At 40.5% G+C, this 12,233-nt stretch overlaps 1 protein-coding gene across 1 annotated transcript in view; it reads right to left on the bottom strand.

Moving 5' to 3' along the window:
• The window catches only part of TANC2 (tetratricopeptide repeat, ankyrin repeat and coiled-coil containing 2), a 349,573-nt gene that overhangs the window by 30,547 nt on the left and 306,793 nt on the right, over positions 1–12,233 (bottom strand). The window contains exons 16-19 of the mRNA XM_022589090.3: positions 8,368–8,490; positions 7,576–7,812; positions 3,026–3,211; positions 632–725 (exon numbers count right to left, since the gene is read on the bottom strand). Of these exons, the coding sequence (XP_022444798.1) occupies positions 632–725; positions 3,026–3,211; positions 7,576–7,812; positions 8,368–8,490 (640 nt within the window). The remainder of the gene's footprint in view (positions 1–631; positions 726–3,025; positions 3,212–7,575; positions 7,813–8,367; positions 8,491–12,233) is intronic.

The following is a 12,233-nucleotide window of genomic DNA, read 5'->3' as shown; positions in this document are numbered from 1 at the left end:
TCATTTCCTGCAAAGGCCACAAGGAAGAGGCTTCTGTTTGTGGAGTAAGTACCAAGCAATACAGAAATGGCTTTGCTGCGGATCGTGAGAGACTACGCAGGGCTGTGCCCTACAGGGGGGACCTTCATTTTGCATCCTGATAGCAACTGTACTCATGACGTATCAGTTTAACCATGTCAGGATCACTCCGCCATGCTAACACTTGGTTCAGTAAGCCAGAGGTGTCGATAAAAATTTAACTTCTTGGTTTATAGCTACAGGAGAAATATTTATTCCTAACTGCTATAAGGATCACAGGGAAAAAAAGTTGACAACTCTTTTCTGCTATGGTTTGGCACATTGTAAGGAAACTTCCAGTCTTTTAAAATATTTGGAAACAAGGGCGGGGGAAGGTTTGTCTGAAAGAAGACTCTGGGGCTAATGGCATGGAGCACCCAAAGGGAAAGAGGATTGAAAGGAGGAAACTTGTGACTTTTCCTTTGGCTGAATCAGTCTCCAACACAATAGCCATAAGACAGAGATGGCCACCTTTGGTCTGGCAGAGAAAAAAATCAGGGTGTGAGATGCAGAGAATATCTCCACACAGACATGACACGTTCACAGAGAAGAGAGAGATGTCCACAGGAGGTACCTGTCTCTCCCCAGAGACTGTCAAAGCTGTTGATCTGTGCTCGTTCCACCTCTTCCTCATCTTTTTCTGGAAGATCAAGTAGGTAGGAGACAATCTGAAACAAGAAGCTGTGTCAGCTCAAAGGTCAGGTGGAAAACTATACTACTGATACTAGCCTGTGAGGTTTGGAAGATAACCCGGATACCCAAGGGTCACGCTCTCTCTTGCACACAAAAGGAATCAGAACTGACTGTCCTCACCTAAAAACCCAAAGCTGCCATGATGAGCATTTGTTCTACCAGGTACAGTTTACATGTTTCCCTTGAACACAATTAACTTACATAGCATGTGACTTTTAAAAATCACATATTTAACACATTTGAGTTAAAAAAGCAAACCCTCATCCTCCTAATAAAAATGCTACCAAGAAATAAACAGGAAAAAAATCAATAAACAAAACCCAGAAAATAAATATGGAGAAAACTGAGGGCCTGTAGTTTTTCAGAGTGGAGCTATTATCTTCTTTTTTCCTCTTGGAATTACAAGGACTGTTTGCGGATAATAAAAGGAGAACGGCTGCTAACCACAAAGGAAAGTGACAGCTCTGTTTCCAGGAATTTCACTGTAGAGAGAGCTAAAAAACCTTCTACAGATAATAAAAATTCCAATTTTACTTAATATTCCCTTGGTGATACGTCAGGTCAGCTGATGGGGTAGCTGTGTCACTGAAGCATCTCAAGCTTCAGTTGGCGAGCCAACTTGTACTGGCCCATGAAAGCAGACTGTTAAATTTTCGGAATTTTGCAAGCCAGTCAGTAAACAAAGATGTTTATTAAAAATTAAATAACAATTAAAGAAATTAAATTAAAAAAGGTTAAAATATCAAATGTTATAACTTCTTAATTATTTAATTACATTTTACTATTACCTATGCTCTTCAGGTTATTTATATTTGCTGTATCTGTATGGTGGAAATTCTATATAATGGTGTGCTCCTGGGCATCTCTTTGAAACCTTGTGTTCGGTGACGTCACACTGGCAGCTTGAAATCAGCCATGGTGGGGGTACTTATACCCTGGAAATTGGCAAACTTTGTAAATGAGGATTTGATTTACTGCTAAAGCTAAAAGGGGTTCCAGTTTAATGAATATAATTTGTATGAGGATGAGAAGTAATTTAACAGTAGATCGCACATCAGATTTAATGACAAAATTATTGGGAAAAGAGCAAATAGGGGTGCAACTTCATTTATCAAACCATGGTTGAGTTGTAACCACAGGTTGGGTACGGATATACGTTTAGCAAAAATCAACAAAAGCATTCAATTAAGAGTATTACACAATTCATTATTATTTGTAAACTGTGTGCAACATTTTTTTAAATATCAGTAAAATTTATAATAAATTTAAGTCTGTATGTGCACACACACACACACACACACACACACTTCCGTTCCACTCCACTCCCCTCCCCAGAGCTGGCTGTTACACATTTCCTAGAACACTACCAATTCCACATATTTTGCCACTGTATTATTACTTTCATTAATAAATAAATTAGCAAAAGTACCATCTGCACAGTGTTGAACAGTTTACATCTCATATCAACCTTGTAAAAAACAATTTATTAGCCTCACTTTACTGGTGGGAAACTAAGGTTCTAAGAGATTAGGTATATTGCCCAAGGTCCAGAGCTAATGAGTAGGAAAGCTGGGCCTCAAACCTGGTCCTTCTGAGATTCCAACTGTTGTGCCCTTTCCATTCCACTCTGCCTACCCATGTGAACACAGGTCAAAAAATAATCCCCCTGAGCCTAGTGTCATTGTCTGTTAAATAGGGGTGGAAAGATGGGGAGGAATCAGATTAGATAATTCCCGAGGTCCTTTCCAACATAATTCTAGGTACCCTGGAATCTCCCTACTCCTCAGATCAATGACCAAAAACCTAATTCACATTAATTAGGCTAACAAATTTTTTTTTTTAATTTATTTTTGGCTGCGTTGGGTCTTTGTTGCTGTGCGCGGGCTTTCTCTAGTTGCAGTGAGCGGGGGCTTCTCTTCGTTGCGGTGTGCGGGCTTTTCATTGAGGTGGCTTCTCTTGTTGCGGAGCACAGGCTCCAGGCGCGTGGGCTTCAGTAGTTGCAGCACACGGGCTCAGTAGTTGTGGCTCGCAGGCTCTAGAGCGCAGGCTCAGTAGCTGTGGCACACGGGCTTAGTTGCTCCGCGGCATGTGGAATCTTCCCGGACCAGGGCTTGAACCCGTGTTCCCCGCACTGGCAGGTGGATTCCTAACCACTGCGCCACCAGGGAAGCCCTAGGCTGGCAATTTTATAATAATGCAACCCCTTTTTCCTGGTTTCCTAGGTCCTTCAATACATAGCTTGAAAAAAACCCCCAAACCTTATCCGCTTTCTTACCTCAGTATAACCCATGCTGGCTGCAGCAATGAGGGCCTGCTGGATGGCATGGCTCTTCTTAAACACCCCTTGCTGCTGGCCCGCCATTGTCCAGTCACACTGAATCAAAAACTTGACAACCTCCAGATGACCTCGGAGTGCAGCGTGGACCAAGGCACACTGCCCATTCTTATCCAAGTGATCCACCTACGGGAGGGGACAGAGAAACCTATGTGAAAAAGACTGTGGCTGTATTCCCAATCTAGTCACATCAGCCCACTGCACAGGTCGGGACTACTAAGATTCATCCTCTCGTATTCCTTGGACCAATCCCTGAGAAAATTTAGAAGATACTCTCCTACTCAGGCTAGATCTTCACTGAGCTACAACTCTGGTAGATGCCCCTCTGGGGAGAACCTCTTTGCATAACGTCAGGCTTTTGTTTCACATCAAAAGAAACCAAAAAAAAAAAAAAAAAAAAAAACAACCCCAAAACAAAACACCAAAACTCCCAGCTCCAGCTTTGTTTTCCTGAGGTACACTCTCCCTTGTCCTCAAATAGTTCTTTTTAGACCCAAATTTGAAAGACTTGTAAGCTGCGTTGGCACAAAAAACTGTCTTTGAAATCATGAAAGGGAAGAAAAAAATTTTGAAGCTCAAATTATTTGGTCTTCCAAAGAAGCAAAACATCTCATATCATGACTCACACATTTGACCACTATGCTTTGGCAAAGGCCACTGCTCTCTACCAGTGGGAGGGCAGAATCTCAACCATCTGGCCAAAATGGCTAGAGGTACTTGGAACTTAATGCTAGACTATGTTCCAACAGCAGTTTTTACAGTTGCAGTGCTGGTTACAAGTTTAGGCTGAAAGAGAAGGCTGACTAAGGTCAATGTACCAGAAGGTCCCCAGCTACAAGTCTCAATAGATGAACAGCCTTTTCTGGCAGGTGGGCAGGTTTTTTTCCAGTGGTAGTTAGAGCACTTGAAGCCTAAGTTCTGTATCTGGTTCTCTCCAGCTTTAGTTTCACCTGGCCATCCATATAACAAATGTTTACTGAATGCCTACCATGTACAAGGTACACGATAGGATAAAAAGGTAAATAAGAGAGTAAAATATAGATTCTGCTCTCAAAGTTTTGAACAAGATAGGGGCGATGCGACCACTACAACAAAAACGTGTCCAACAAAGGTGTAATATAATAAATGTCAGACGGAAAGCAAAAGTGCAATAAAATTTCAGAGAATTTCCAGCCAGAAGCAGGAGCAGATTCAGAGGGAAAGGTGCAATGGTCTGAATGTTTGTGTTCTCCCACCATTATTCGTTGGAATTCTAACCCCTGAGGTAATTAGGAGGTGGTGCCTTTGGAAAGTGATTGGGTCATGAGGGCAGAGCCCTCATGAATGGGATTAGTATCCTTATACAGAGGCCCCAGAGAGCTTGCTTGCCCCCTTCCACCGTGTGACGACACAGCGAGAAGGCACTCTGTAAACCAGGAAGTTCTCACCAGACACCGAATCTGCTGGCGCCATGCTGTGGGGACTTAGCTTCCAGAACTGTAAGAAGGAAATGTTTATAAGATACTCTGTCTATGGTATTTTATTACAGCAGCCCAAATGGACTAAGAAAAGGGCTATCTCAACTGGCTGGGATAGGAAATGATTAATTCTAGTTTTTGAAGGGTAAAATACATTAAGGGGGAGTTCAAACTACAACGTTGAGAGGGTCTCTTGGGACAAGAGCATGGATATTTTGAATGCCAGGCTAGTGATCTGAATTTTAATAAGTAATGGAGAGTCACTGAGAATTTTCATGTTCAGAACTGTATTTTTTAAAAACTAAAGGAATGAATTAAAAGAACCCTTGGCTTCTTGGGGAAATGGTTGATTCCAGGGCTGGGACAGTAATAGCAAAAGATGAGTTTGGAACATCTTGTGGTGCCAGAAAGTACAGAAGCACTCATGAAATAATGGGGGGGGGCGCTTGAAAGGACACAGGAACCAACGTGAAGAAGCTCCCAATGGCCAAATCTGGGGCAATTTGAGCAAAAAAAGAAAATACCGGCAATGAGTTATAGATCACAGAATAAAATAAATATCCAGGAACGCATAGTGCTATAAGTAAATGAACACATTGAGGAGAAGGGACAGCTCTTCCTTACAGTAGAATTCCAATTAATAAATGTAGAAGGAAGAGGGAAATAGAAAATCGCTATAATGCAAATATCATAGCAATAATTATTGCAGCAAGAGTGGACCCATCAATGGATGGATCCTAAATTAGTGGACAAAAAAATTAGTGGACAAAAAAAAGATACAAGGTATCTGCCTAGTCTGAAAGCATCTCCCTAAAAGATACTTCTTAATTCCAAATGGGAGAAACAGTGACTTCAGGTTGAGAAACCTGGAAGATACCACCTTATCCAAGTGATAGAGGTTAACATCCCCTGTAATGAGATCGCAACATCACGCACCTCCTGCAGTGCTGCATGAATAAGGGCAGAGCATCATGTCTGTGGTGTGCTTGCCAAAAACATACAAACTCAATCTAATGAAGAGAAAATATCAGACCAACTATAATTGAAGAACATTCAATTCAGTTATGCAACAAAATAACTGGCTAAATACTTAAGTGGTTTAGAGGGGTGAGAAATGAGAAATAGTTACTTTATTTGGCGGTTGGCAGTTGTTCGTGACTTTTGAGAGCAGCTTCAGTTGAATGCCAAGAGGTTGGGGTTTTTTTTCTTTTTTTAAGGATATTATTTATTAGGCACTGCATGAGACTAAAAGAGACTTCATCTCTTTTTAAAAAGGCTCGATCACTTTTAATTGTCACAATGCCCCTCTTCATCCTGTTTCTAGGTTAAACAAGTGAGGCTAAGAGAGGTCAAACGACTCGTCCAAGCCCTCAGAGAAAGCGAGTGTGAATGCAGGCTTTGACCAGGTCGTGCTTGAAGCCAAAGTTTATGATTTTAATGACTTGCCTCCTCTTTCTGTCACGGAAGCCAGACCACAAATGGTTAAGGAGTAGTAAGGAAGCAGTGGTAGCAAGTAGAGATGACTCTTAGGACAGGCTTGGTGGACATGGGTGGGAAGAGATGGGGTGGTGGCTTCTGGTTAGGAGAGAGAGGGGAGTTTCTCTTTTGGGTTAGAGAAGACATTCATAGGTTGTAGAAACTGAGAAGAAAGGTAGTGTGAATTTAGAAAAAGAATGAAATGATGTGAGAGAAAGAGCAACATACTGAGATTAAAAAATATAGGTGGGGAATTCCCTGGCAGTTCAGTGGTTAGGACTCCGCACTCCCACTGCAGAGGGCATGGGTTCCATCCTTGGTCGGGAACTAAGATCCCACAAGCTGTGCAGCATTGCCGGAAAAAAAAAAAAAAAAGAAAAAATATATATAGTGGAGGCAAGCATTCTGGAAAGGAAGGTAAACACTTCCTTCTCTGAGGCAGAAGTAAAGGTGAGTGTATGTAAGGATTAATAGAGTTTTGAGATCGAGGCACAGTGAGATTAAAATCAATCTTGGTAGTCGTAGGAGGGCAAAAAAGGTTTGATAGGGTCTTGAAAAGATCACAAATGATTTATTTATCTGCTCTGGGGAAAATAAGAGATGAATAAAATGATACCTGAGCAACAGGAAAGACCCAGCTGAGATTAGAATATGAATTCACAGCAGTAATAATAAGGCCCAATTTTCACTCTGTTTCTAGAGGTGTTCATTCAAATGACTAGGACATTACAGGTGGACCATTCCTGTGTCACAGTTAACATCTACAGCTCTGAGATTTCACTGAGGTTCCCAGGTCCCAGCTCCCAAAGGAGTCTCAGGAGACACAGTTCTTCCCTGGTAAGGACACTGGACACCTCAGAACGAGGGCATACATATTACTTATATTTCACTGCAAAACCACCAAAATCCTCAGTTTGTTTTCAGGATGGAAACAAAATACCATTGGGCTACAATGTGCCCCGGAGGCCTACATTTTTGAGACCAGCATTTTTCTTTTCACCAATATTTTCAAATTGAGTTATATCAGTGGCCTCTGAGATACTATAAAGCAAATATATTTCTGAGAAATGTTTTGAGAGAATTAAAATACACTAACAGAAACATTTCTGAGTTCCTCTGGTCAGAGAGAATCATCTTCTCCCCATACCTCTTCAGGGGTATCTTCAAGACTCTAACATGAAAGGCTTAGAGTCTAGAGGCACCATTCAGTTCAGACTTCACAGGGCCATCTCCTTGCTCCCCCACTTCTCTTTCCTCACTCTGAGCTCAGGAGAGAATTTCTTGGCTGTTAGGGACTTTTTGTGGCTGCTGATAAATGCAGTTTCCTAAGTGCCTCTCAAAAGTTTTAGAACTGTGTGCAAATTCAGCATGGAACTGGCCGTGGCAAGTGGGCAACAGTAGGATGTAATCAGAGATAGTTCTCCCTTTGATCTGCTCCCTAATAGGATCTGATGTATTCTACCTACACTCAGGAGGTAACGCAGGAGATAAGGAAGAGTTTATAGCAGGAAGAAAGAAAAGGGAAGAAGAAAAGGCAGAGAGCCGGACAGCCACTACCTTGGCCCGTTTCTTGCACAGCAGCACGACAATGCTTAGGAAGCCTGCGGCTGCAGCATAGCCCAGAGGAGTCAGGCCGCTTTCTGAGGAGGCATCCACGTTGGCCCCAAACTCCAACAGTAGGGCCACCATTTCTGTGTAACCAAGATGACACTGGACGCATAGAATTGGAGCATTATTTAAAACCTCTGTCCGGTAATTAATGTTGGCACCTCCCAAAATCAGCAGTCGGCTGACCTAGAAATAAGTGAATAAACAGAAATAATACTCACATAAATATCAGTTATATCCTATTAGTCATCTTGTATTAAGTCCTCTGGGACCCCACAATAAGTGCCCAGAAGCATTTAGTAACGGCTTTATTTTAAAATCTTCATTTGTTCCTTTTTCAATACCTTGCCTTTGGAAAGGGATGTGAAATATCTCCTTTATATAAACTGTTCAGTAACTAAAGTCAACACCACCCATGCTGTAGTGCTGTCAGAGTCTCCACTAAGTGAGCTGTCAATCAGAAAAAACCCTATCAAAACAAAGGTGGTCCAAGAATGACTTACTCCCTAGAAGCAGCAGGACTTATTCTACAGATCAGAGTCATCTTATACAAGGTGCAAGGTCAATAGGCTTGGTCTTCAACTCACAGAACAAAATGTAAAATATATCAAATTATCAGTAAAAGGTTAATAGGAGACAGTCTAAGGCAAGTCAAAGATCGATTAAATAGCTACTTAAATGTCCTCCTAGTTTTAGGTTTTCATAGTTAATTCTTTAATCTAACTGTAATTTATCACTTACCTTTATATTTGGAGTATAGAGATTTCGTAAAGATGCCAATGCCATGGAAAGACCCTCCGTGCTATAGGAGATCCAGAGACCTTGGAGGATGGAGGATGATACTCCAACTTTTTTACTCAAACCCTGAAAAAGAAATATAGAGACAATTAAATCATTAGCCCAGCTAAAAAGTACCATCAGTAGTTAAGTTAGGAGCCTCTAGGTTTGTGGTACTAACAAATGAGAATAGAGTCTTGCTCAAACAATACCCAGGCATAACAAAGCCAATCCACCGATGCAGACGAAGACTAGTCCTGTAGGAACAGGCTAACTTAAACTGTCTCTACCTTGGCAGTCTGCGGAAACAAATCTACTTAATACCTCTCTTTTCTGCTATATCTGGATATAATCCCCCCTCCCCCCAGATCTTTTCTACTAGCCTTCTTGAATCAATCTCTTAAATTCAAGTTAGTAAAGTATACACGGTAACAGAGATAATGCAGTGTGATCACTGATCTCCATCTCATTTCCGTACTGGGCATTTGTGAAAACTGTATCTCCCAGCCTCCTTTACAGTTATGTGGGCCATGGGACTGACTCCTGGCTAATAAAATGTGGGCAGAAGTAATATGTCATGTCCAGCCTTGGCCCCAAATTCCCTGTGTGTTTCTCCACACTTTCTATTGTTCCTCTTGATTGCAGGCCAGATGATCCAATGGAGGATCCTGAGGCCCTAGGAGATTTTGGAACTACTATGTGGAAGAAGCCTGCCCAATGATCTGTACTGGACTGCAACGAAAATGAAAAATAAGCCTTTGTTAAGTCACTGAGATTTTGCAGGTTTGTTAGAGTAGCTAGCATTGCTCACCCTAACATAGCCTAAAATAATCACATCTGCTCATCCTCAGGGAAACAACATAGGTTTGATTGGCACCAGCAACAAATTTTCTCTAGTATGACTGGCCTAAGTCCCACTGTATGTACTAATGTTTGCCCTTTTACTTGGACTTCTCCAAAAGGAAGTTAGAATAAATTGTTTTTTAAAATCTCCTGCTGTGATGGCAAGATTCTCTGGCAATCTTCTTTTTCTTCTTTCTTAAGGCTGTGCAGCGTGGCTTGCAGGGTCTTTGCTCCCTGACCAGGGATTGAACCTGGGGCCCCTGCAGTGGAAGTGTGGAGTCCTAACCACTGGACCGCCAGGGAATTCCCAGCAATCTTCTTACTGTTCTGCCAATATCTGGGTCAAGTGAGTTAAAGCAGGAAATCCTGAGGGCCACAAGATGTTAACAATGAAGTTTGGGAACCACAAAGTAGATCTGAGGAGGTATTTTTTAAAAAAACTTGATCTGCTCTGTTTGCTTTGTGAGAAAGTAGTCCAGTTTGATTCTTTTGTGTGTAACTGTCCAGTTTTCCCAATACCATTTATTGAAGAGGCTGTCTTTTCCCCATTGTATATTCTTGCCTCTTTTGTCATGGATTAATTGACTATATAAGTGTGGGTTCATTTTTGGGTTCTCTGTTCTGTTCCATTGATCTATATGTCTGTTTTTGTGCCGGTACCATACTGTTTTGATTACTGTAGCTTTGTAGTATAGTTTGAAACCAGGGAGCATGATACCTCCAGCTTTGTTCTTCTTTCTCAAGATTGCTTTTGTTATTCAGGGTCTTTTGCATTTCCACACAAATTTTAGAATTATTTGTTCTAATTCTGTGAAAAATGCCTTTCATGTTTTGACAGAGATTGCACTGAATCTGTAGATTGCCTTGGGTAGTATGGTCATTTGAACAATATTAATTCTTCCAATCCATGAGTATGGTATATCTTTCCATTTGTTTGTGTAGTTTTCGATTTCTTTCATCAGTGTCTTACAGTTTTCTGGGTAGAAGTGTTTTACTGCTTTAGTTAGATATATTCCTAGGTATTTTATTTTTTTTGATGCAATTGTAAATGGGATTGTTTTCTTAAGTTCTCTTTCCAGTAGTTTGTTATTAGTGTATAGAAATACAACAGGTATCTGTTTATTAATTTTGTGTCCTGCAACTTTACTGAATTAACTGATTAGTTCCAACGGTTTTTGGTAGCATCTTTAGGATTTTCTATATATAGTATCATGTCACCTGCAAACAGTGACAATTTTACATCTTCCTTTCCAATTTGGATGCCTTTTATTTCTTTACCTTCTCTGATTGTTGTGGCTAGGACTTCCAATCTACGTTGAATAAAAGTGGTGAGAGTGGGTATCCTTGTCTTGTTCCTGATCTTAGAGGAAATGCTTTCAGCTTTTCATCACTGAGGATGATGTTGGCTATGGACTTGCCATATACGACTTTTATTATGTTGAAGTATGTTCCCTCTGTATACTCTGTTGAGACTTTTTATAATAAATCGATGTTGAATTTTGGCAAAAGCTTTTTCTGCATCTACTGAGATAATCATATGATTTTTATCCTTCATTCTGTTAATGTGGGGTAAGATGTTGATTGATTTGCAGATATTGAACCATCCTTGCATCCCTAGGATAAATCCCACTTGATCGTGGTGTATGATCCTTTTTATATTATGTATTATTGAATTCGGGTTACTAATATTTCGTTGAGAACTTTTGTATCTATGTTTATCAGTGATCTGGGCTTGTCAGTTTCTTTCTTTGCGGTGTCTTTGTCTGGTTTTGGTATCAGGGTGATGCTGGCCACACAGAATGAATTTGGAAGTGCTCCTTCCTCTTCAAGTTTTTGGAACAGTTTGAGAAGGATAGGCATTAACTCTTTAAATGTTTGGTAGAATTCACCTGTGAAGCTGTCTGGTCCTGGACTTTTGTTTGTTGGGAGCTTTTTTTTTTTAATTATTGATTCAATTTTCAATTTCATTACTGGTAATCAATTTGTTCATATTTTCTATTTCTTCCTTATTTAGTCTTGGGAGATTGTAAGTTCCTAGGAACTTATCTGTTTCTTCAGGTTGTCCGTTTTATTGGTGTACAATTGTTTGTAGTAATCTCTTATGCTCCTTTGTATTTCTGTGGTTATTTGTTATAACTTCTCTTTCATTTTTGATTTTATTTATTTGGGCCCTCTCTTTTTCTTCATGAGTCTGGCTAAACATTTATCAGTTTTGTTTGTTTTTTCGAAGAAGCAGCTCTTGATTTCATTGATCTTTTCTATTTTGTCTATTCATTTATTTTTGCTCTGATCTTTAAGATTTCTTTTCTTCTACTAACTTTGGGTTTTGTTTGTTCTTTTTTTTCCCAGTTCCTTTATGTGTAAGGTTAGATTGTTTGAGATTTTTCCTGTTTCCAGAGGTAGGCTTCTATCACTATAAACTTCTCTCTTAGACTTGCTTTTGCTGCATCCCATAGACTCTGGATCATTGTGTTTCCATTTTCATTTATCTCTAGATATTTTTTGATTTCCTCTTTGATTTCCTCAGTGACTCACTGGTTGTTTAGTAGTGTGTTGTTTGGAGTTCACGTGTTTGTGTTTTTTTTTTTTTTTTTTTTTTTTTTGCGGTATGTGGGCCTCTCACTGTTGTGGCCTCTCCCGTTGCGGAGCACAGGCTCCAGACACACAGGCTCAGAGGCCATGGCTCATGGGCCCAGCCACTCCACGGCATGTGGGATCCTCCCGGACCAGGGCACGAACCCGTGTCCCCTGCATCGGCAGGTGGACTCTCAACCACTGCGCCACCAGGGAAGGCCCCTTGTTTGTGTTTTTTGTAGTTTTTTTCCTTATAGTTGATTTGTACTCTCATACCACTGTGGTCAAAAAAGATGCTTGATATAATTCAATCTTCTTAAATTTATTGAGAACTGTTTGTGGAATAGCATGTGCTCTATTCTAGAGAATGTTCCATGTGCACTTGAAGAAAGTGTGTGTTCTGCTGTTTTTGG

The sequence above is a fragment of the Delphinapterus leucas genome, chromosome 19 (genome assembly GCF_059928025.1).
Source record: "Delphinapterus leucas isolate spDelLeu-1000000601 "Yukka" chromosome 19, BTC_Dleu_Yukka2, whole genome shotgun sequence".
Taxonomy (NCBI): Eukaryota; Metazoa; Chordata; class Mammalia; order Artiodactyla; family Monodontidae; genus Delphinapterus; species Delphinapterus leucas.
This window is presented reverse-complemented; position numbering and strand designations above follow the sequence as displayed.